Here is a 27,183-nt window from a genome sequence, read left to right as displayed (position 1 = left end):
TTTTTTTTTTTTCATGAAGTCATATAGTGTCATTTGTTGCTTTTTTCTTTCCTTAAGCAAACGTCAGTAGGTCAGTAGCAGGAGATCACATCCAAATGCCTCATCTTGCTTTTGCACTCCAATCAAAATCTGGATCATTTGCTACAATTTGATCAACAGTTTCTGTTATCGATACCAAACTTTTACTAAGAAAATCTGTAGAGAAATTTTTGGGTTCTTCGTTTTCAGAATCTCTATTTTCCAGTTCTACATGAATTCTTTGTTCTGCTAGTTCTTGAAGGTCGTTGTTGGTAAGGCTCTTACCAGAAACCTGCTGTAACTCCTCAATATCCTGCTCGTCTACATCTCCTAGTCTTGCTGTATCGATTAGGTTGACTTCGGTCAACCTAACGATACACCAATAGGCTCTTCTCGTTGAGAATTCTTGGATACTTCCAGCCATAACTTCTACACTTTGTTCATACATTTATCAATTAATTCTTGCCAAGTGAAGTTGATATTGCCTATGGCATCCGTGATGTTATATTTTTTCCAAAGTTGCACAAAACCATAGATTTAAGGAAAGTACAGCGCTATGACAAATTGCCACCTTTTGCTGATGATTGGTTCATGTTTGTAAATAATCATACAAATCAATGAAATGCTGCTATAATTTGAATCAACATAAATTTTGAGCTTTTTTAGGCTTCGAGCAGACTGCGTTATATCAAATCAGCGTTAAGCAGGATCTTACTGTATAACCTAGGTAAAACGGATCTCATTTATTACCATTATCTAAATCTTAGAGATATCTTTCTTAAATAAATATATTGAAATATACCAGGAAAAAATTTTTACTAACAGTATTAACAACTCTTCATGAAGAATTCACATTTGAAATAAAAATATCCATAATTTATAAAGAAAGGAAGTTATCGTGAAAATTAAATTTACCAGTTAAATGTTGAAATAAAAGTAACCTTGTTGGCTATCATGTGATCAGACAAACTGTCCAAAAGAGGGGTAAATGCTACCAAGATCAGAAAATTGGTTTACAAAACTTGGATATTAAAGAAAAAAAGTGAATTGCACAAAATACAGTGGTTCCTCATGTTTTGAATTTAATTTATTCCAAAAGGCTATTCAAAGTCTAAATCAATTTTTCTCATCAGAAATAATTGAAAGTGAATTAATCCATTCCAAGACCCTAAACACTATCTATTTCAATAAACTTAAAACAGTAAGTGTACATAATTTAAGGTAAAAATAGCACAATTAAATGTCGTAATAATAAATTAAAACATGAAACAATAAATAAAATATGTAAATACTACACAATAAAATAAAAATTGCATTTAATGGCTGCACACCATCAACTTCAGCATCTTAAACGTGGCCACCAGATTCACTGTATATACCATTTCGTGTTTTACAATAGGTTCCATTATCATCTCAATCATTGGTACTACAACCTTTCATTTAGGCCTTATTGCTTCCACACACTTCTTGGATGCCATTGAAAATATATAAACATTATATTGGATCAAACAATTTTTGCATATTTTTAGCTGTTGTCTTCGCTCAACATAGATTTGTGATTTAATTATAACAGTTGTGAAATTTAACACATTATTGCTAATGTAAGGTTGTATTCTTTGTTTATAATCTTATTTTAAAGTTTTACTTCACATTTTGTTTGAGTAAAATCAAGTTGAAATTTCTTCAGATAAAAAGCAGCATATTAAGCATATTACGATTTGAGTTTTGGAAAGGATATAACATCCTACAAACAGTAAAACTTTGTAATGCATATGGGGAAGAGACTCCTAAACTTCAAACATATCAAATGTAGTTCAAAATTTCCCAAACAGAACTTTTTAAACTAAAGGATACAAAACGTACAGAGCGCCCAAAGAAAGATTGTAGGAAGAAATTGTTAAAAATTGATGACTAACAATATGTATACCCTAACACGCCAAAAATAAAGAAAAAAAGGCCTTGAAAACATAAGTGTAACACAGGAGTGAAAGTGAGAGATGACTTGGGCACACAACACATGGGATTTATGCTTTGAATGCATTTTTTACTGTGCATGTGGTTGAAACTCTGAAGTATCTTTCAAACTGGACCAAATTTCTGTTGAATTTAGTGTTCAAATTGTGAAGTATTCAAAGCTAAATGTTCAAAATATGAAGTACCACTGTTGTTTGATGATACTAAGTTATGAGTAAGTTATTTTGGTGATCCAAATAACTTTGTTAATATTAATAGTGATAAATTAGACAGATCATAATTATAATTACTGAGCCATGTTCATGTAATATGACTAGTTCAGTTGTCACTATAAGTGACATGTTTGCAAAAAATAGTTAGCCAAACACTTGAAATGGGCACTTTGATTTTGGTAAATTTAATGACCATATAAAGCAAGTAACCAAGAATGAGAATGTTACTGGGAAAAATACGACACTGAATGTATATTTGAACAGGCAGAGGAAGCTTCTAGATTTTTATATAATATATAAAACTAGTTATATATTGTATTTGTTTAAATGTATATTAATATAATTATATTATATTAAAATAGTTATATATTGCACTAGAAATAAATATTTTGGATTTAAATACCTAATCATGGTTGAAATATACATTATTATTGAATATAACTGAGCTATTACATTTGTTGTTGTTGTTATTTTTTTTAAATATAATTGTGTAAAATAATTACATTGCATATTTCAATGATAATTAGGTATTTAAATTCAGAGCAAATATACTAGAAATAACTAATTTAATTTTTTAATTTTTACTTCTAATTTATCTATAGAGAGATACATTTACCTTCTCCATGTGCTGATGGAGAGCCACCTGCCATCTGGTGGGATCCAGAAGCTGATAAATCTCTCTTGATTGGAGTTTATAAACATGGTAAAAACTGCCAAAATTTCTTAATGACACAATTAATTTATCCATTATAATGAAATTAATACTTTGTTTTTGTTTTGTTTTTTGAAATTTTCAGGTTATGAACGTTACAATGTAATGAGGCATGATCCTTCGTTATGTTTCTTAGCAAGATGTGGTCCACCAGATCATGCAGCTCTTCTAGCTGAACTAAATGTGTAAGCTTTTAATTAAGTATTCTCTTAACACTGCTTATGTGTTGTATCAATCTTAGTGAAATTTAAGATAAATTCAATCTATTTAGCATTGTTAACTTGTTATGATAGATTTTATAATTATTTTTTTTCTGTTGCATATTAAAATAGTTAATATTTTGATTCAATGTATTTATTTAAATGTTAAGTTTATTTTAGATGTTTATTTAAATATCTCTTTCTGTGGATTTCAATTAATATGTTAGTTCAAAAAAATCATTTTATAGACAATATACTATATATAATTGTAATTAAAGTAATTAAAAAATATTGACCATATATTTTTTAATCACTTTCAAAAAATTACACTAGATTTTTAGACATTTACACATGAAATTCTCTAACTCCAAATTCTTCCTATAGTGAACCTCTCTCTCTCTGCATTGCACAACTGACAATCCCCAGCAAATGCAGTATTACAAATTGCTGATGAGATTTATTATGCTGTATAATGAACAAACTTCAAAATCGCCTGGTAAAATTTCCTTTATTTCAAACTCCTACCATTGATGTTGAAGCAAAACTATTGAAAATACCCATTTGAGAAGAGGTTGAGAACTATAGTTCCAGTTACAAGCATCAGTATTTCAACAATTATAAATGGTTTCAAATAGTTAGAAGACATTGCCAAATGCTGAAGTTTCTTGTCAACTGGGCTAATTTTGCAGAAAATTTTTAGCAGTTTTTACATCAATGTTGCAATATTTTTGCTTATTAAAAACACTTATTTCCAACTTTTTATCCCTTATCTTCAGATTTCTGATATTAAAAGCATAAATTTTAGGGTCAACTTTCTTTTGCAACTTCTTGGTTTTTGTATGAACCTTAGCTGATTTTTGGCAAATTGTCACATGTACTATGTCATTATAAATGGTTTATAATGGAACTGTGAAGAAATTAAACAAGTATCACACATTTTAATAAAATTAAAAATTTCATAACATACTAAAAATGGACATGGTGATAAGTGAAGATAATCACGAGGAACAACCATTCTTCATCGCAGAGACAACCTTTCTTTACAGGCTATGCCTCTGCAAAATTATGTAAAACAGTCTAAAAGTCTACAGGTGACAATCCCAACACAATTAAAAATATAATATTTCTTTTGTAAAAGTAGGTTTTGTAAAGAAAGGTCTTCTCTGCGATGAAGAATGGTTGTTCCTCATGATTGGACATGGCAATAAGTGAAGCTAGTTTTAGTATGTTACAAAATTTTTAGTTTTATTAAATTGTAATTTTGCCAACTCTTTTTACAAAAGTATCATAGATGCTTAGTTTCTTTCTGCTTTATTAAAAAAGTTTGTTTATAAATGTATTATACACTTTTCAAGTCATTAACTGATTATTTGTTGTTATTCTTCATACATAGAATTCTCCTTATATCAAACCCTCAAAATATTTGTTTCTTCGAACTTGTTAATTAGAAAATTTCCTGTATTTTAAGCTTCAGATAGAAGGGATTAAAATGTGTTTTTTCAGTAATATTTGGTATGTAAGAATTAAATAAAATTGAAAATAATTATATTTTTTTTAGATTATAATTAAGATTGAAAATGTTGAAGAACATTAAAAAAAAAAATCATTTTTTTTATAGAATGGATGATTATTTAGATGATCCACCATCCAATAAATACTTAAATGACTTCAAATTTGAGAAAGAAATGGAAGAAGAATTTCCTGAATCTCCTGCCGTTTCTACAAATGACAGTCTTCCATCAAAATTTTCTGGATCTGAAGAAGTATCTTCCTTCAATGCTCAAGATACAAGTAAGTTATATATGAATTCTTTTAGATGCTTTAATAGTTAGTTTAAAGTAATTATTTTATTATTTTTAATAAGAAATTTATAAAATAATCATTAGTTTAACTAATTGTTTTGTATTGTAAAACATTTAAATGCTGAATTGCAAGGAATCAATCAGTACAATGTTTACCTCTTTCCTCTATTTTTGTTCAGAATTTTTTTTTTTTTTTGAAAAGTTAACACTTGAGTTTTAGAAAGTGGTGTTTATTGCACAAAGTTCACAATTTGATCAACATGATGTTTAAGTGAGATGATTAGAGCATAATTATGTTAATTGAAGTAACTGAATTTTTGATACTTCCACCATTTCAATATTTAAATTATATCAAATTATCATTTAAATTTATATAGGTTATCCAAGGATGATTTTTCTTATGAGAATAATTAATGTCATATCTGATAAAATTTGTTAAATACAAGGCTAACAAGAATTGTAAATAGTTAGTTATTTAACAGGAAAGAAAGATGAGAAATAACTTTTATAAACCATGTCATGATCTTAAAGTAACATTTTTTAATAAATATTTTATGGATACATAAATTCTTTTGCCAAATGGCAGAAATTGCAAGATTTTATCAATGCCCACATTCTGTATTGACTATGCTTGAGATCTTTTAGGGCAGCTCTATTCAACTAATTCATGGTAACGTCTAAATACAGAACTAGCAAGCATACTGCTGATCCAGATCATATTCTCTCAACTGTTAAACTGGTGGGGGGAGAGGATTTGTTGGTTAAGCTGCTGTCTCTACACAGATATACAAGCCGCTATCTATTTATTAAGTCAATTTATTCTTTATAATTAATGACAAAAATTGCATTTCTTTCTCTAACTATTGCTGTGAAATCTGGTTTATATGATGTGATTTGGATGCATTGTTCCAAATGACATTGATCTTGAATAGCTCCTATACTTGTTTTTGAGAACTTTTCCAAATTCATTCTTTTTTTTATTTCATGTAATTACATGAAATAAATTTCATATAATGAAATAAAAAATGAAAATTTTTATAAATTCTTTAAAGAATTTATAAAAATTTTAATAAATCAAATAAATTTTCATAATCAAATAAATATTTAAATATTTATTTGATTATGAAATAGTTTTAAAACTATAGATGAATAGGATGTATTTTTAATAATGTTTTTAATTACAAAAATACTTTCATTTCAATGTTTCTGTAACTAATCTTTCTTTTAAGATTATGAAATTGGAAAACTACCATTTCCTTCACCAACTGATTTAAATACTCGATTGAGACGAATTATAACAGGATATCAGAGGAGTCATAAAAAACAAGAATTAAAATTGGCACAAAAGGCTAGGGTAAGTAATTTCATAATATATTCAAAAAGTAATGTAAATACTAGTATTAATTTTTAAATTTAAAACTTGTAACTTTTAGCTTTATAAGATTTGCATTTAGTATATTGTTGCAGAGATAAACAGTGAACCACAATAACAAGTCTTTAGTAAACACAAAGGGATGTTTATTCACTCATAGTACAAGAAAAACTGCCCCTTAACCTGATAGCTTATGGTTTTATAGCGTGAGGACATTGTTGACAAAGAATCTACCTATTTTTCAGGCCTCATAAGTGCATAAGCGGAAAGATTCAGCTAGGTTTTCTGTCTCCTTCCCATCTTTTTGAGGGTCTTCCTCCAAGAGAAGGGCAGAATGACCACAATCTATCACAAGTTGAGAGGCTTCCATGAAATCCCAACCGAGGATAACATTATGACTAGTGCTGCAAAACTCAAATGGTTGGTGCTGGCCATTTATACTAATTCAAACTACACACTTTCCAGCTGCATGTACGTAATTTCTGTCTGCAACCTTCAATGTGATGCCCTTTATATCGGCAAACACAGTTTTCCACATTTGCTGACAATATGCCTTGGTGATTACAGAGAAAGACAATCCAGAATCGGCAAGGGTTGATTATCTATACTAATGTCCATGTAATTCCTCAACATTTGGGAGACAGTCATTGAAGAGGGATTTTATTTGCAAGTGGCCTTACCTCCAAAGTAGGTCGCTCCATTTAGTTTTCCTCTGCCCTGCAACTGGGAGATCGACTAGGACGTTGATATGGTGACACTGATCAAACGCAGAATACAGAATAGAGAAATGCAAGCTGAACAGCAGTCCAGCCGACCTTTCACTGAAGACTACGCTTGCCAACCAGGGTCTTGAAGTTTCTCACTGTATGTTGGGGTGGAGAGAGAACGTTAACAGACCCACTGACAAATGCGTCAGTGGGTCAGTGAACGTCCTCTCTCCTCCCCTCAAAGCTCAAAATTTATATTTCATTTATTCGTATATAATACAATTATTTACAAACACAAACCAATCAAAAAAGGTGTACTTTCTTTATTGTTCGGTGCAATTTTGGAAAAAATATAACATTATGGATGCCATAGGCAATATCGGCTTTGCTTGGCAAGAATTAACTGATAAATGCAGGAACAAAGTGTGGAAGAAGTTATGGCTGAAGGTATTCAAGAATTCTCAACAAGAAGAGCCTATCACTGTATCATTAGATTGACCAAATTGTCAACCTAATTGATACTGCAGGACTAGGAGATGTAGACAAGCAGGATATTGAGGAGTTACAGCGGGTTTCTGGTGAGAGCCTTACTGATGATGACCTTCAAGAACTAGCAGAACTGGCAAATAGAGATTCTGTAAACGAAGAACCCAAAAAATTTCTCTACAGATTTCCTTAGTAAAAGTTTGGTAACAATAACTGAAATTGTTGATCAAATTGTAGCGAATGATTAGATTTTGAAAGGAGTGCAAAAGAAAAACGAAGCATTTTGGATGCAATCTTCTGCTACCAACATTTGCTTAAGGAAAGAAACAAGCAACAAATGAAACTTTACGACTTTATTGCAAAAAAAAAAAAACATGAATTTCACAAAAAATGAATTTTACACTTAAATTTAGATTGAATGTAGCCAGTTTGTAATAAAATTTAATTGCATAAAGCCACTGACAATCAAAATAATTTTATTGGAGAGTTAAAATTAAAATTATGTGTATCTTGTGAAAATTATGATTATAATTCTCAAGTAGATTCATAACAAACAAGCAGACTACAAAACACTTGTCTTGAAAGATAAGATGTTGAAAAATTGTTGTTTATTGTATAAAACACAATATAGAAGAAACTAGTAAATATATATCTTACTTGAATGAAATATAAAAATATATAAACAAAGTTTAATAATATAATAAATATAATTACAACTTTTAAAAAAGATTAAACTTTGCTTCAGTCCTTCATTCTGTTGTAAAAGTTGTAATTATATTTATTATATTATTAAAAATTAATTACCATTGGCCATGTTAAATTCATTTATAATTTTAAGAATGAATCTCTGGTAATTAAAATTGTTAATTCTTTAAAAAAAACAATAAGTTATAACTTAATAAATGAAATATACTAAATCACTGTACTATTTTTCTTCCAGAGAATTGAACGACGTGAAAAGTTTGAAGCAGCTATAAAAGAAAGAGAAATGAAAAAGAAAGAATTGCAGCAACGGTAAATTGCATAACAATTTTTAAATGATACAATTATTCAAATGCATTTACATTTTATATATTTAATATGACTTTAATTGAAAACTTTCTTCATTATTCTGCCTGCTTGCTTTTGGCAGACAGAAAAGGTAAAACATACTATATATTGTATATAAATATATTTTTATATATTTATATATATTTTGTGTGTGCGTTTGTGTGATATTTTTATCCTAAAATTTTAAAATTAATCTCTTAACTGGTTATTTTAAAATTTTCAAAGCATTTGAAATTTAAGAAATTTACCAATTTTTCTTTTGCATTTTAGAAGGCATGTAAATTGAATATATAAATTTCATATTCAGATGTAAAACTGTATTATCAGTTTATATAAAATATATTTTTGTAATTTAATAATTGCTAATCTTTAGTGTTTTATAAATTTTTCTTCTTTAATAAATTCATTGAAAATAATATACTTTTATGATGGCAGCATATATATTCAAGCATTCAAAGATTAGCTATATGTTGATCTTCGAGTATATTTTTTCGATAGAAATATACCAATACTTATTTATAAAAATTCATATATCATTCCAGAAAATTGAATTTATACATTTCTATACTTTTTAAAAGATGAATTATATCATTTAATATATGTATTTTTTATGTAATGATAAAATACGTAATGTATTTGACATTGCAATTTTTATCTTTTATATTATTATTTAATGTGTTAGTTTAAAAAAATTAGCATATACCTGAATTTTGAAACTGTATTTTAAAATAACTGCTATTTTTACATTTATTCCTGAAAATTTAGAATTGTTCAAATTATAGTTATTTTTATATCTTAATTTTCAATTACTTTCCTTCATTATTACAATTATTTTCTTCATTAAATATTTTAAAATAAATATTAATGCCAAATAACAATCAAATATCTGAACACTTTGTTTAGTTTTACAAATCAGGTTACCAAAACATTAGTTTCATAAATCAATCTTTTGTTATATAAGAAAAAATAACATAATGTAGTTTAAAAAATAGTATAATGAAATAACTTGATTTACAAAATGCTAAAAAAATTAAAATAAGTCTTTAACATTTAACTAAAAAGTTTAAAAGGACGATTTAATTTATTTTTCTGTTTTATGGACAGATTGAAATTTTTTATTCTTATTGCCAAAAATATTGCGTTTTAATTTTAGGTTTTGATAATGAGAAAAGTCAGAAATGCATAATAAATTGTCCTTTGGATTTCTAGAATGAAGTGCTTTGTTCAGTTTGAATAAAAGGAATGAAATTAAAATTACAGGTATACCTCACCTTACGTCGGTATTTGTTCCAGGAGAGGTGACTTAAGTCGAATTCCAAAAGATTGAGCAATCGATATAACCTCTTCACCTTTTTCATGGCGTTTTATCATAGCCAGTTTATCATCCAGCGTTATAGCATGATGCTTACACTAGAAATTTTTTTAGGAGCCATTGGGGCAAAATATAAAGTCACAAATGAATGAGAATTAGAGAGTAGTCGATAACAGACCTATATTATGCGTATGCGTAAACTAAACTGGATTTCAATTTCGTGGCAATCACGAATGGCACTGACAACACCAAATAGTAGATATTGGAACTACCATGGAAAATGCCAATATTGAGCTCTTAAAGATCGCTAAGATGACAACACAGAGTCATAGATATTTTCATATTTCGTTCTCTAGGATTTATGATGATTATATTAACATTTACTGTATATAATATGATTTTATATACTTTTATTGTACAGTAAAATGATTTTGTGCTTTTAACACTTTTCTAGTGATACTGTGACTTCAGTATTTGTGGTGGACAGACATAAAGTGAAATAAAATGACTTAACATTGATTTTTACTTTTCCATATATTTTTTTTGACAAACAATGTATAATTGAGAACGACTTAACTCAAAATGACATAACCTGAGGTATATCTGTGTGTAGAAAAAAAACTAAAATATCTTCTTCACACTTCCATAATGTCCGATCACCAGGAATATAGTTTCCTTTACACAGAAAATCTTTTGTTTGATGCTATACCTCTGTAAAATCATGAAAAACAGCCATGTTAATTGAAATTATATCTTTTTAATTGTTGGCTTATCACCAGAAGCCATTTGTAAACTGTATATAATGTTTTATATAATTTTACTGAGGCATAGCCTCTAATAAAAAGTCATCTCTGTAAAGGAAGGTTATTTGTGTCCCAGTGATTGGACATGACGAAAGTGTGAAGACATTTTACTTTCTTCTATATACTTTTAATTAATTCGAATAACACCATCGGCCATTTTAATTGAAAATTAAAGGAGTCAAATTCTTTAAATATAAATATGTTTTAAATAATATCTAGTACATTTTATCAAATTGTGGTATATTTTTACAGTACATATTATACATTTTTATGAATAGTGTTGTTTTTGCCTTATTGTGAGAAATTTATTTATTTCACATTTTTATTAAATAAATGAAATTTGCTCCACTGCACTTGTCACTATACTGATTATAAGTAATTAATGAAAACTAATGTTTTAATATTAATATACGAATTATATTTATAGTAGAAATTAAAAAAAAAAAAAGGCACTTACTATAAAAATGAAAATATGAATAATTATTATTTAACAAAATCAGTTAATAGACTAACAAACTAACTTGTAAGTTATATTACTTAATCATTTTTTATAAATAATAGTATGTATTTACAATTTTGTTTATTTATAAAAATTGAAATTAACTAAAAAACACCAAATTTATAGAAATCAAAAATAATTATTTTGCAAATAAATTTGTTTATAATTGGACTTTTCTAATCAATTGCTTTGAAAATTGTTTTATAAAATTTTTTGAATTATTTTCAGTTTTTTGTTTGTATGTTCTTTAACTAATTTGATTGTTAGTTGTAAGTTAAAGATATTTTGCATGGCTTTTTGGATTGTGAATTATTTGTGATTAAAATGGAATAATAATATTTTAATGTTGTTTAAATTTGATAAATTACTATAATAATTAGTATATAGAATTATCAGAAATTTACATAAATTGTTGTTTTTAAATTTTAAAATTGTTTTGTAAATGCATTGTTAAATCATGAATCTGAAATTTTTTCAGCCAATCAATCTTATCATTTCATTATTAAGAAATGTCTTTCATAACTGTTTTTTTTTTTTTTTTAAACACATTTTATTTGTTTTTGACTTAACTATATGCTGCATATTATTTATTGTTTTATTTAAAATTTCTATTACAAACTAAAGTCAATATTGTTAGAAAAATAATTTAATTTGCTAATTTTCTTATCATTAATTTCATAAAATATTTCAAATTTTATTAGAAACTTATGTATACAGAATTATAACAGTGATAGAGTATAAATGCTTGTTTATAGTAAATATAGTGTAGAAAAAAATGAGCATTTCATTTAAAGATTATATTTTTAAACAAAATTAAAACGTATAAAATATAAAACAAATAATATATAAAATAAGCTGTTTTCAGTGTTAAAGATGACTTAAAAGACAAACTACTATGTAAAACATAAAGTGTTTGCAAATATACTTTATGTTTTACATAGTAGTTTTTCTTTTAAGTCATCTTTAACACTGAAGATAGTTTATCGTATTTATTAAATATACTTTGTTAAGGGTTCACATTATTATTAATAAAACAAATACAGTCAAACCTGTTTTTTATTTGTGCTGTATAGTTGGCGACTAGTCTCATGCGTTTTGTCATGTCTCACGTTGACTTATTATAGCATAAATAAACTTATATAATAAGTTATTTATGCAATATTATTGCATGAATATGCGAAAAATGAAATAATTTATTTTTTAAGTCAACAAAACACCACCTGGACAAAAATATGTAAAACAGACGGTAGATAAGACGATGCAGTCAAGTGTTGACATCTATTGTCAATAAACGGTGTGTTTTAATTACGTTAATTAAACCTTCAAAGTGCTTTCACATTCCTGGACCATTAAGGTAAGATTCATTTCAAAGTGTAAATTGAAGGTAAATGTACTGTATTATTTTTTCTATTTAGATATAAAATTTTAGGATTTTTATTTTATGTTTACACATAATCCCTGAAAATGAATAAGGGCAAAAACAAAGCAAAGAGGAAGGTAATTTCCTTAGAAACTAAGACTACGATTTTAAAATGAGTTATTTTCTATGTGAGACTTTTTTTATGCGGTCGCTATTCACCGCATAAAAAAAATTTTTTTAATTGTGTTGCGAAAACTATTTTTTATAGCCACTCGTGAAGTTTTGTGCAATTTTTTTTTATGCGGTCCCTATCCATTGCATAAAAATAGGTTTGACTGTATACAGTATATGTATTAATATTTAGAATTAGCAAGATAAAGTTCTATTTTTTTTAAGAAAAAAATACTTGATTATAGTATTTTTACAATCGTATTTAAAAAGAGCTAAAATAAATTCAAGGTAAATTTTAAAAAAAGTTGTCTTAAGAGTACAATGTTAAACCAATGTAAGTAATTAAAAACTGATTACTGTGTTTCTACTTTTTCTGTAAAATTAATATTTCTTAATATTTTGTATAAAATTTATCGTACATATAAATGATATATATTCTAAAAATGATATTCGGTAATTATTACCGAATATCATTTTGAGTTAACAGTAGAAAAAATTTCATCATATTAAATTAAATGATCTGATTAAGATACTATGAATTTCTGTATTTATAGTGATATCACTACATTTTTAATATCATTAGTTTTATTCTGATATAGAATTTTCAACTTATAAGAAATTCTGTTTGTCCTGTGAGATTTTAAACTCTTTATGCTAAACTTCCATAGCAATAATCCTATAGTCATGCAGTATTTTCTGCTTATTCACAAAAATCCATTTTCAGATATCTGAAAGTTTATTGTTGTATTCATTATTGTTGTTCTAATACAAAGTGTGCAAAAATCACAATAATACTCAAATATTTTTTTCTATGAAAGTTTAACATGCTAAATTCTATTGTTTCTCTTGATATTTATAATTACATGTATAAATAAGAAACATTTTATGCACATTTCTGTGTAAATAAATATTTCTTATTTAATTCATTCCTATTTGTCATTGTTCTTAGTAAATTTCATAGTCAATTACAAATGATATGAATTTAAGGGTCTATAAAATTTATTGTTAGAAAGGGTATATCTACACAAATAAATAAATAAAGAATTGGGAATTACTGATTCTGAGAAAAGTTTGGGCTTAAGCATATTCATTTATTACCAGTTAACTTTGAATGCTTAGACAATATATCTTTTAAATGTATTAATAGTTTAGAGCTAATGTAACCATATTTTTAGTCTATCTCCACTTATCATAAATTAAAAATGATCTAATTAAACCTAATTTAAGATAAAATCTTTCTTTCTTGCTTGACTACAATGAAAATTTGGTTTTATAGTTAATTTCTTTAATTACTATAAGAAAGGCTAATGAAAATTTAATAGATTTGTTTTCTTATCTGATATTCATTTATTTTCCATGTTATTGTCTATTTCTAGAATAAAATAAAAACTAAAATTTCTGTAAATAGAAATATTATGGTATGAATATAGTTATATATCTTGCAATCATTTTTTAATGGAAAGATAATTTTTTTAAATTTTAAAACATTTGTTGTGTGACAAATAAAATGAACGAGCAAAAGTAATATGAAATAAACATATAAAATAAGAATAATTTTCTATGTGATGATTTGAATTTTTTTGTTAAAAAAATTTTAGTTGTGCTTTCTTATTCTATTTATTGGTTATAAAATATACACAAATTTTTCATAATTATCAGAAATAGACATAAGTTACTAATAGTTAAATAATATACTAACTCTTTATCAGTTTAAAATTTATAATCTCGTGAATTCAAAATTCTTATTTGATTCGAAAATATGATTCATATTTAAATCCAGTAATTTCATTTTTCATATAAATAATGAAAGATTTAAATCACATTAATTAATACTAAGTTTGCAATTATTCTTTTTTAGTGCCTCGTTTTCTATACTATATGTTAATATCAATAAAAAAGTTGTATAAGTTTTTATTTGTTATAATTCTGTATTCCTTCAATTCACTTATGATTTTTATAGAATTTTATTTTATTATTTTTTTCTGTTATATTATGATGAAAAAATAATAAAACTTGAATCTCTTTGAAAGCATTCACCTTGGAGAACTGAAAATCTTTTAAGATTAAAAAAAAGTATATAGAATTAAAAATAAAATAAATGAAATTATTATTTTCTTCCATTTTTTTCCCACAAATTTTATCCATGAAGGTGGTCAAGAAGAGAAGAAGCAGACTTTTATAGGACGGTTTCTACATTTGGTGTTGAGTATGACCATAAAAAGGGAACTTATAATTGGAATCGTTTCAGAGCCATTGCTCGTTTGGATAGAAAATACGACGAGACTTTAACTGAATATTTTATTGCTTTTTATGGCATGTGTAAGAGAGTATGTGGAAGAAAACTTACAGATGATGAAGGTAAATAATTTATTTTAATAATATAAATATAAAACTGCAAAATTTAATTTTAGTTTGAGTTACCTTACCTTTTATAAACCATTCTTATTAAATAATTGTTTAAAAGTTTGTCTATTCTATTTCTGTTACAAAATTTGACCAATATTTTGTAATAATAAAAACGAGGTACACTTTGAAAATACTTTTTGAAACAAAACTTTTAATTTTTAATTTACTTAATAACATTATGTAACTAATTTGTTCCTCCATTGTAAGAATTAATTTAAATCAATAAATCAATCAATCAATCAATCAATTTACTTTTTGTGAATGGTTTTATTTACGTATAAAAAAATTTTAAGACTGTATATGTTATATACAGTAGAACTGGGATTATCTGAATGCTAACCATTCAAACCTCTAGTTATCTGAACAGTGTCATTTTTTTTTTTTTCACATAGTTTCTGATAGGTGTTCAGGCTATGAGAACTGTTTATGAACATACTTATGTCACAACCCTCATAATGAAGTCTTGCACTTAGATGTCTGTAAGTTATAAAAACCAGAGGCACACAGTGAGGAGTATGAAGGTAAGACCACACTGTCCAGATATTTTTGATAGAAGACTTTGCCAAATGATTCTGATAAGACCATGAAGTCAGTTGATAAACTTGGAGCTCATAGAAGAGGAAAGTACTTCAAGAACTTTCACTAAAAAATAAAGGCAATACAAATGATGTTCAAGTCCTTCAAATGCTTTTTCACTCCATTCAGGAACTAAACAGTAGGCAACTTGGAGCAAAAAAACTTCATAAAATTGACCAATAAACATCATTTTTAATGTGTAATATTTTAATAGTGTTTATTGGTCAATTTTATGAAGTTTTTTTTTACTTTAAGCCACCTACTGTTTAGTTCTTGAATGGATTGAAAAAGTACTTGAACATTGTTTGTATTGTCTTTATTTTTTCTAATGAAAATAATCCTGGGTTCATGTATAACTTTCACTAAATTATTGTGTGTTTGTGACAGTTATTTTTTGGAGGTGCCCATGTGGTGTTGTCATCTAAAAGGAAGTGTAATATGCTGATAAGAGCCAAAACTAGAGATCTTCAACTATTTAGTCCAAGCAGAGAGTAGAATTTCTTAGCCAGAAGCTTTAACACAGGAAAAGTGATGAGAGCAGACGTAAAAGCCAACCAACAAGCAGTTTTAGAATTTGCTGCTAGACTTGACTCTGATAATGGATTTAAGAAAAGAAAGGCAATGAAAATGATGTGACACCTGACTACATATTTTGTTTATAGTTCCTCCTTTAAAGTAACAATGGGGACAAATATCAGGCTCTTTGTTATGTGAAAAGGCACTATACATGAACAGTCACTTAGGGACTCCCTTGATTTTAAAGTTAGCAGTGATTGGCTCAGAAACTTCAAATCATGAGACAGCTTAAGAGAACACATTGAAGGAGAATTATTGTTCTGCAAAATACAGCTGCCAATGAATTCAAAGAAAAGTTCATGAAACTCATGAAAAGCTAGGAATATTCCAAAGATAGTGTCTGTAATGTAGATGAAATGGGGATAAATTGGAATATACCGTATAAAGTTATTGGCTTTACAATAGGAATCTGCAGCACCTGGCTTTAAACTTAGCAAAGAGCAAATCACTGCATTGGTTTATACAAATATCACTTGTACTCATGTAATGATGTTGCTGTTGATTGCAAAGTCTTAAAACCCTTATTGTTTCAAAAACATTGCTTTCATACCTGTTATTTTACAAGATATTAAAAATATGTGGATAAATGGTCTTTTCTGTGAATGATATACTAAAGACTATACTAAACGTTCAAAAGCATCTTGAATTTAAAGGAGATGGGACAAAGTGCTACTGCTGCTCAACAATGCACCATATCATCTATCAGCTGATATGCTAAATACATAAGTCATTTATCAGCTGATAGATGATAAGGTCAATATATTTATTAAAAGAAATAGTAGCTTTAGTGTAACTCTATAACACTCATTTGTGATTTTTATTTTATTATTCTGGCATGGCACATCTATGTAAATATTTTCAAGAATGTACATCTTGGTATTTGATTATTCAAACTTTTGTTTAACCAAACTACTTTAGTCCCAATTAATTTGAATAATTGGGGTTCTACAGTATTAGTGTGTTCGAGTAAAAATGCAAAACTTAAATTGTTAGACATCAATTTTGTTTTGAAACAGATTAATTTCAATTCCTATGCTTTATATCAAGTGATCATGGATGTTTTTACAATTTTTAAGAATAAAATTATATTCATAAAAAGAACTTAAGCACATTCGACTTGGTTTTGGTTTCAAATTTTTTCTTCTATTTGAAAATATAATTATCTAGTAATGAAAATGTCTGAGGAGTGTGGAGATGGATAAAATTTCCCACCTAAGGCTATGTATACTATGTGAAGTCACTTGTTTCCCTGAAGGAAGATAATAGCTTTATGATTAGTCAGTTCAAGTTATTTGTGGAGTAATAATAATATTTGCAACTAATTCATTCTGATTTCTCTCTCTCTCTCTCTCTCTCTCTCTCTATGTGATTGATAGTTGGGAAAAGGTTTTTATCAAACAATATTAAGTATTTTGCACAATATTTTGTATTTTGTTTAATGAATTACTAACTTCAATCTGTTTGATATCAGTTCATTAGATAAATGATTGAGTCATTAATGAAGCTGTTTTATGGAAGCTATTTCTTACCTTAGATCAAGAACCAGTCCAAAATGGTCATTGTTAATATGAAAACAGTAAGACAAATAGTTTTTGAAATTTTGAATTCTCATAAAATCTAATTTTTTATTTTGTATATTTTTCATTTTCTATTAAAATTAAACAAACATGTTTCATTATTCTGTCTTCCCAGGAGGAAGACTTAGAATAATGAATGGCATGATTGGCAGCATTTTATTATAATAACTGATGATATTACTAGCTTTATTATAATAATCCAATCTTTGGTGAAGTGTGTTTTCAAATGTTTTATCACCATATGTAGTTCTTAGTGTGTAAATGATATACTACAAGAGGTATGATAAAAGTCTGATTATACCATAGGGCAGCCCTGATAGTCTACAACTTCCATGCTGGCTTCTATTCATCATTCCTGGTCAGTAATATCTGATCAATAATGGCATAATTGTAGTTTCCCAATCTTGCTCCCTTTATTCTATCCTGTAGACTTCAGACTTTGTCTATTCCCTAAAATGAATGAGAAGTTGAAGGGATTACAATAAATAACTAAGCAGAAACATATTAAAGATAAATTGTGTATCTTTTGTTCTGAAGTGTCTTTGAAACTGTAAATGTCAATACACAAAAATTATAATAGCTCTTCACTGTTTTTGATAATATAAAATGTTAAAATTGTAATAAAATTGGTAATAATAATAATTAAATGATAAATTTTTCAAGTGATAATTAGTGATGTATAGTCATCTTTTAATCAGCTAAACCTAGTATCTCTAGTGCAGATTGTGTGTTTTATCATCAAAACTGTGAAAATGATACCAGAGACATCTAAACATACTTGCATGTAGTATTAAAGCTATGTTGTTTACATTTTTTCAGTCGAAGTCTGAAATGTATCTTCACAATTCTCAACAAATTCATAATTCCTTGCTTTTGTGATTATGGATATATAACAGAAAATAATTTTTAATATATTTATCTGTTTATTTTTAAACATTATTTCGTTCCAAGTATAATTTAGAATAAAAGATGCTAGTGTGAGTATCGTAAAAAAAAGAAAAAGCAATATCAAATTTAGTGATTTAAAACAAATCACTTACTTGGATTGGATTATTAATGTTACAGAACAATTGCCACTTATTGTAGAACCAATCTCTGAAGAAAGAGCAAGTCGCTGTTTGCAGAGGATAGATTTGTTAAATAAAATCCGTGAAGAGATAATGACGCATCCAGAATTAGACCTTCGTCTTAAGCTGTGTCAACCATCCATGGATCTTCCAGACTGGTGGCAGTGTGGAAAGCATGATAAAGATCTTCTAATTGGAGCAGCAAGGTAATTATTATTGTTTTATGTATATAAAAAATATTTTTATATTTTCACTGAATATTTTATTACTTTTGAGATGATACTCAAATGTTTTATAAATAATTTAACATTTTTGTTAAACTAATTAAACTATCTTAATTTTATGCTAGTAATTAAATTAAGACTGTTAATTGAAGTAAGGTGTAGTCTTTATACATTTGTAACTTTACCTAAATATAACTTATTGATTTCTCACATAATCTAGCATATTTCTGAAATCAAAATTAAAACATTAAAAAAAAACTCAGCATATACTTACCTTAAGAAGTGCAGCCTCTTCTTAAACATACTTTATTTATTTTTTAATAAATTAAATGAGTAAATTCAGATTTAAAGAATTTCATAGTTGAATATGTTTATATGTGATACATTATGAAAATCATTTAATTCTGTCGTTTAAATTTTAAAAATATTTATTCTGAAGATGTTGTTTGGTTCACATTAATAAAAGGAGTCATTAATAGTCTTGATTGCAATTTAAGTTTGTATATTCTGATATTTTTGTATAAAAAAAAATCAATACAGAATTAATCATATGATGCTTTGTACATTTATAAATTACTGTATGTATTATTATTTCTGAAAATTGTCTAGTCAAGTTTTCTTTATTTTAAAGATGAAATTGTCTGTAATTAGCCACTTTAAAAATAATGATGGATTTATGATTTTACAAGGAATTTTTCAGACTCTGCATTAAGTAAATATTAAAAAATATTTGTATGACTTTTTTTTTATTTACAGATTTACTAAATATGTTCATTTTTTTTAAATAAAGTTACCAGTTAAAATTTATTTTTAAAATTATTTTTCTTCTTTAGACATGGTTTAAGTAGAATGGATTACCATTTGTTACATGACCCAGATTTATCATTCAAAGATGTTGCAAGAAAACAATCAGAAAAAAATGCTCAGAAAAACAGCAGTCATGTGTCAACCCCAACTGGTAAATTTTTTTAATACTTTAATGGTTTAATTTCTTACTTTGTTACTTTCTGTATGCATTTAAAATATATATTCTTATATTAATATGAAATTTTTACAATTATTTTTTAATTCACTTTAAAAATTATCATTTCAAAGTCTAATTAAACTGTATTAATTGCAATTGAAAAATAACTTCAAAAACTCTAACTTTTTATTGAAAAGCAGGCACTTCCATCTCTTTCTAAATTGTATACATTCAACAATAAATAGTTGTTATAGTATACTGGCACAATGAAGTGACTTTCATTCAACACTTGGCTAGTTTTCCATCTTTTATTCAGTCTAACTGAATAAAAGATGGAAAACTAGCCAAGTGTTGAATGAAAGTCACTTCATTGTGCCAGTATACTATAACATAAATTACAACACGGTTTTGATAGCATCAATAAATAGTTGTATTCACTAATCATACAAGGACTAAGATGGTTACTTTTCTAAAGTGTTTTATCATCACTCTGTTAGATATGCATTTCAAACATAGATCCTTATCAGTTTGATCTATTTAGATATCAGAATATCTGTATTACATTGTTTAAGAATATAGTAATTATTTATATACACTTTACATAACTAATATTGAAAACATTAATTCAAGAACATGAAGCTAATATAACAAATATACGTAAATGTCACTAAGCCCAATGTATTAATAATGAACCAATTAGCGAAATTAATGTTGTTATAATTATTAATAGTAGCAAAAAATAGTCAAACCAAATGATTACCATAATTAACCAATTACAAATATAATATAACCTGTATACATTCAAATCTATGTTTTGAGACCAATGTTTTATTTGTAACTTTGATTTAGGTTTTATTTTAATAACTGTGTAAAAATGAATTGAAAATTTACCTTACAAGTTTTCATTATATTTCATGAATGTATATTGTTTTGTCTAATTTTAAGTATTATCTGCTTAGTTTTTAAAAAAGTTGGTAGTTATTAATTTGTTTGCATTATTTTAAATTATAACATTTTTTCTGTTTTACTGTTAATTACTTTTTTATTAAAATTTTTGATATCTAGCTGAAATAACTAAATATTTAAAGTAATATTGTTTACAAAGAGTTGTTATAAATCAAAAAACTTACCAAATAACACAAAACAGCAGCACTGGGTCGCTGAAGATGGTTAAGGGAATTTTTATTACTGTAGGTCAGAGATGCGAACCTTTTTGAGTCCACGTGCCATATTGTAAGCATACTTGGCTTTAAAGATGTTAATGTGTGCCAAAGTCTTAGACTTCAAATAATGATATTTAAAGACAACAAATACGCTTCATCCAAATAAACGTAAAAAATCTGATTGAAAAAAAGATGATCAGGTGATAGACAGAAAGGATGATTGAAAAGGACAGAAATCATATGATACATTACGTGCCACTTTGGACACGCGTGCCATAGGTTCACCACCTCTACTGTAGGTAATAAAACTTAAAGAAAGAAGAAAAAAAAACACATTTATATTAAAGCAAACTATCAAATTTATTATTTTTATTTTATTTTTTTGCAATGAGATGTAGAGTTTGTCGTACACTCCCAACCAAAAATGTTTTTTGCCATTTAGCACTCTGATCTGGCACACAATGTGCCACATTCACAGAACTAGTGCAGTTTGATGATGTAGTGGTATGAAATGATAGAGATAATTAGGGTTTTTCATTTCCCAATATTTTGCTTGTCCTGGCATTCCGGGATAAAACTGAACTGTTTCCTGGAATAGAATTAATTATTTTTAAGATATACAAAATATCTTGAAATCAAATGATATAATTATTTTTCATTTTTTAAAGTAATTTAAAAAATGAAAAATAATTATTAACCTTCAAAATCATATTAATAATGCTGTGTAAGATATACAGTAAAACCTGTCTAAGGTGACCACCCACAGTTCCTTCAAAAAGTGGTCTTTTAGATAGGTGGTCGTCCAATACAGGTGGTGCTGTAATACCGCATTTCCGTACGTATTTTGTGCACTTTTTAGCCATTTCCACTAAGCAAAACTTGAAGTGGGCAAAAATAAGCAAATTTTTTCAACGTTGGAGCTATATCAATATTATATTTTATTGTTATTGGATAACTCAATTAACAGGAATCGTCATGATTTTATAAGACAGATTTAATACTAATATTTTAAAGATTAATACAATATTCGCATTTTCTCGATTATAATGCACACTTTTTTTTCTGACTTAATTAATTCAACTTGGTTCTTTTTGTTTGCTCCTCAGTTACGTGTATTACGTGATCGATATACAAGTGCATCGTATCTCTCCATCACTTTGGTTTTGGTTTTCGTTAGTTTAATCTTATTTAATCTTAAAAATACTGTATTTTTTTTTACTATTTAATATTTTCTTAAGTACAACAAGAAAAATTATTAATTAATAATAATACGATTTTATTATTTTTTCTCAATAATACAATTTCTTTACATTCTGTGATTGTCCAATGACAATCGCAGAATCAAAAAAGGAAGGTTGCCTGTAAAACTGATTTTTGCATTAATGTGTTTATTGTTTTTGAATATTTTGTCTGCAAAAATTACTTGGATATTATTTTTCTAAAAATAAAGTGGAAATAAGGTAGATACAGAAACTATTTATTGCACATGTACTGTATATGAGCTTCAAAATAAATAAATAAAATAAATTTTATCAAACAATGAGATCAGCCGATTCATTGTACCATGTACAATATTTTATACCCCTAAGGAAAATACTGTAGGTCTACGGTAAAATAAATTTCGTTTTCCCACGGTTAAACTTCGCAGCTAAATTGCTTTTGTGATAAACCATTTTCACTTTCTCTGATAAGTTTAACATGATATTCTAACGACAGAACTTTGCATTTCTTTTGTTTTTCAGACAGTTTCAAACAAACTGAAATGAATTTCCTTTGTTGCTAGACTAATTCATTAATACCTGTACCTAATTTCAAGGGTGGGAGAGTGGGTTCTAACAAGAGTTTAGACTAGATATATTTGCAGAAGTGGTCGCTTATTACAGTTGTTGTATGCTGTTTTGGACCAAAAATCAATGCCTGCGGTTGCATTACACAGGCGGTCGTTTAATACGGGTAACTTAAACAAAGACACTATGTATAAACTATTCCGTGCCAGAAATTTTTGCCCGTTTTGACAGGTGCCCATCAAATGCCGGTGGTCACCTAAGCAGTTTTCACTGTATATTAAAAATTACCATTGAATTATGTAGAAATTTTCACAAATAGAAAAAATTTATTAAAGTTTGCTGGAAACTGCATACAGCAGCAACAGCAAAATGCATTGAATTGAGTTGAAAATTTTAGAAGTTTGATCTAGGTTCATTTTTTTAAACTTAGAAGGTCATTTTCATTTTTTAAATAAAACACACAAAAATTTAAAATAATATTTTTATTAAGATTTTAAAAAGCAAAGATGGTCAACACTGATCACTCAATCTGATTCTTATTTTAGTAATGAAAAGTCCTGCTACTGAGAATGTTCTTTCCGATTCAATTGATATGAATGGAATCATGTTTAATGCATTTAAGAGAAAACAGATGTTATATGTTTTTTCACCTGTAGCCTGGAAGATTTCTAGTTCATTTTCGAGATTGTAGTACTTCTTTTGCTCTCTAGTATTTTTTATTTGTCTACCTTGGCTGCTTTAATAGAAACATCATAGCCCGATAATTCGGCAGTTCATTTGTTTTTAATAATCAGATTATGAAAAAAAACTTCATACTTGTAGACTTCATGCTCATTTGTATCCTTGCCCAATTTGCACAACCTGGTGTTATGCAGTTATTGATTTTCAGAGTCCCACCACAAACAGGTTAGGTATTGATTATTGACCATTTGTGACATGCTATAACAAGCAAAAATTTAAAAACACAACTCAACCTTAACACAAAATAAGAAAAAAGTGAGCTTTTAAGAAATTTGCATGATGAAAAGAATTTCCTGGGTTAAAAAATCAACTGGGATCCCGGGATCCCATTTGAGAAACCCTAGAGATAATGCAGATATGAAACTCTAGAATCTCATTCCTTCACTGTCTTTGTCAGTACATTTTATTAAACTTGAGAATTTAACTTGCTAAAAAACATGCAATTTTGTTACTCCCAAAGAATCAAACCCACATTACATCAAATATAGGAATGTAGTTTTGACTTTTTATTAGTTAAGCTCACCTCTTCTTCAGTTGACTTATCTTCCAGTTTCAATGAATACCAACAGGTTTTATTCATAACTTCATACAAATTTACTTTTATACAACAACAAAAATACAGCTTATTTTATCAACTGAAATACAGTTCTCACATTCCTCAGATTTGTCATTTTTTACAAGAAATAAATAAAACATATAAAAAAAATACTTGAAAGTGAATCTCCATGATCATTCTCAAAAAGCAATTCTCCAAAATCCAGTTATATCAAACTTACTGATTCAAAATCTTGTTTAAATTCTTTTCATTTGAATTCCATTGCCATACTCATACTTTGTTCTAGAACAAAACTTAAGTTTCTGCAGTTTTGTGCATGTTCCAAACAAACACAAGTGGAATAAACTTTGCCAAAGCTAGTAAAAAGAGAACTTGTCAGAATAAGATTTGGATTTCCAGATTTGTATTGCTGCAGTGATTATTTAAGTAAATTTTATTTTTAAATATTATGATGGCCTTTTTTAGCAATAAATTCTGTCTTTTCATGTGATGATTTTCTTTGTTAAGAATTTATGTAAAAGAACTTGTATATATTATTTCAAAGTCATTTCTGATTTATTTTAACAATAGTGCACATTAAATTTTATTTTTTATAAATATTTTTTTGTTTGTTATTTATATTTAATGGGTTCATATTGTTTTTTAGGTTGTACCAGTCCTGTAACAAGTGTTAATTCGGTCGAGGATCGTGAAAATGACATAAAAGAAGAAAAAAAGGAAGAATTGGTTGAAGAAATGAATAAACCTTCAGAGGTTACAGAACCTGAAAAAGATGAAGTAGAGTCCTCAACTGTCACAACTGAAACAAATAATACAGAAGATAAAAATGTTCCAGAAGCTGTTTCGGAAGATTTGGTTAAAATTAAGACAGAAAATGACGATAATCAACAGGAAATTGAAAATTCAAAAGTAGATAATGTAAATAATAATGAAGAAAGCAATATAGTAGAAGAAGAAGAAGAAAAAAAATGTGAGGAGGAAAGTAAAGAAGCTAAAACAAAAGAAATAGAAACAGAAGAAAATGATGTTAAAAAATCAGAAATAACTGAAAATGCAGAATTACCTGAAGTAAAAAGTGAAATTCTTGAGGAAACACCAAAAGTAGAGGCAGAAAAGGAAACAGAAGATCAATCCGATAATACATTAAAAGAAACAAACAAGGAAATTCTTGCACCCAATCTAGAAGATTCTCAGGTATTAAAAAATTTTTTAAATATATATAGTTCATATATTTAACATAAAGAAGGAAACAGAGATATGTTATAAAATTATAAAACTATTTCCTTATGTATAAGATAAAATTTGAAGCAATATTTTTTTATATTAATATAAACAAATTGTATATATTATTGAAAAATGTATATGTTACATTTAAAAAAAAATTTTTTTTTTTTTTTTTTTAAATTTTATATATAGAGTTGGGGATAAGTGTGAAGTAATGAAAAGTGTTTTTCTCTCTACAAAAAGCTGGTTTTTTTTAGCCTTTTTAGTTCTAATTTTATTACATTTTCAGTAAATGTTTTAGAGTTGAGAAATCATTAGTCCTCCATAAGTCAGGAAGGAAAATTTGAATTTTTGTGTACTTGCTTATAGTACAATTAAGTAAGATAAATAGATTATTTAAAACAATAGAGTCAGAATTTATTTATTTTCATAATATATAGAGTTATAGTGTAGGGAAATCTTATATTGATATGATACTAAACAATGTGTCATAGAATATATAATTCAAAGATGAATCACAGAATTTAATGTTATCTTTAATATAATAGAACTACAGTAATTTGGCTGAGGTTTCAATTTCTGTAGTTGCTTAACGTAGTTGTCAAAAATATTTATCACTACATGTTATCATCATTTATTTAAATACTGTTTTTGTATAAGGGCAGTTTGGTGCTTTTTCCTCTCCTATGTATCCATAGAGTTATGCAAATGTTTTATTTCTGTTCAAGCAATTTTCTACAAGGTATATATTAGTGTAGGCTCTATACAGGAAATAATAATTTCATAAGTTCCTAATTCTTTCCTCTTCCTCCTTTCCCTTTAAAATTTTGTGAAAGCTAAATATAATTAATTAATTAATAAAAGTTTTAATTAAATGTTTTCTTAGTTGGATATATAAACATTTTCTTTTTCATATACAGGAAGGTACATCTCAAAATGATGAACTTGCAAGTCAAGAGAGTTTTAACATAGATATTGATATAAATGAACCTACAGTAGCACAATTACTTGCTCAATCATCTGGTTCATCTGTTCGGTGGCCAAAGGTATTAATTAATGTAATTTTTTGTATATTTTATATATCTTGTAATTACATAAAATTTATATTTAATATGATATATTTATAAAAGCAATACCCTAAACTTTCTACATACGATTATAAAATCTAAATTTGTTATGAAAAGAAAGTTTTATTGTATCAAATCTAATTTTCCAATAAAGAAAAATAAGTATATGCTAAATATCATAGATTTAACAAGTAAGTAATTTTAAGTCAACAAAATACCACGTGGACAAAAATATGTGAAATGGACGATAGACAAGATGCTGCTGTCAAGTGCTGACATCTGTTGTCGATAAATTTTATAAAAATCTATTTTTACTAGGGTGCCTACGAATCGATACCCTCAAAGTTTTGCTTAACAGTGGTGGTACGATCAGTACTCTTGTGAAGAAAGGGTTAAAAACTAATGCAACTCCACAGACAAACTGTTATTCTATTTTTAGAACAGATAGAAGGTATCTTTTTTTCGGGGTACATTAAGTCTTTCTTCTTAATGAATCTTTGATCCGTTGTAACTCCTGAATGGTTTGGTCCACCTCCAAACATTTGGTACTGGTGTCTTCCTCTTGTCGAGACGAATT

At 27.1% G+C, this 27,183-nt stretch overlaps 1 protein-coding gene across 1 annotated transcript in view; it reads left to right on the top strand.

Annotated features, from left to right (window-relative positions):
* LOC136977036 (chromodomain-helicase-DNA-binding protein 7-like) overlaps window positions 1–27,183 on the top strand; it is a 187,579-nt gene that overhangs the window by 125,852 nt on the left and 34,544 nt on the right. The window contains 10 exon segments of the mRNA XM_067272465.1: window positions 2,807–2,907; window positions 3,002–3,101; window positions 4,735–4,907; window positions 6,148–6,272; window positions 8,424–8,497; window positions 14,828–15,036; window positions 18,900–19,086; window positions 19,938–20,062; window positions 24,962–25,509; window positions 26,460–26,585. Of these exon segments, the coding sequence (XP_067128566.1) occupies window positions 2,807–2,907; window positions 3,002–3,101; window positions 4,735–4,907; window positions 6,148–6,272; window positions 8,424–8,497; window positions 14,828–15,036; window positions 18,900–19,086; window positions 19,938–20,062; window positions 24,962–25,509; window positions 26,460–26,585 (1,768 nt within the window).

The sequence above is a fragment of the Centruroides vittatus genome, unplaced genomic scaffold (genome assembly GCF_030686945.1).
Source record: "Centruroides vittatus isolate TY-2023 unplaced genomic scaffold, ASM3068694v2 contig_439, whole genome shotgun sequence".
NCBI lineage: Eukaryota > Metazoa > Arthropoda > Arachnida > Scorpiones > Buthidae > Centruroides > Centruroides vittatus.
This window is presented reverse-complemented; position numbering and strand designations above follow the sequence as displayed.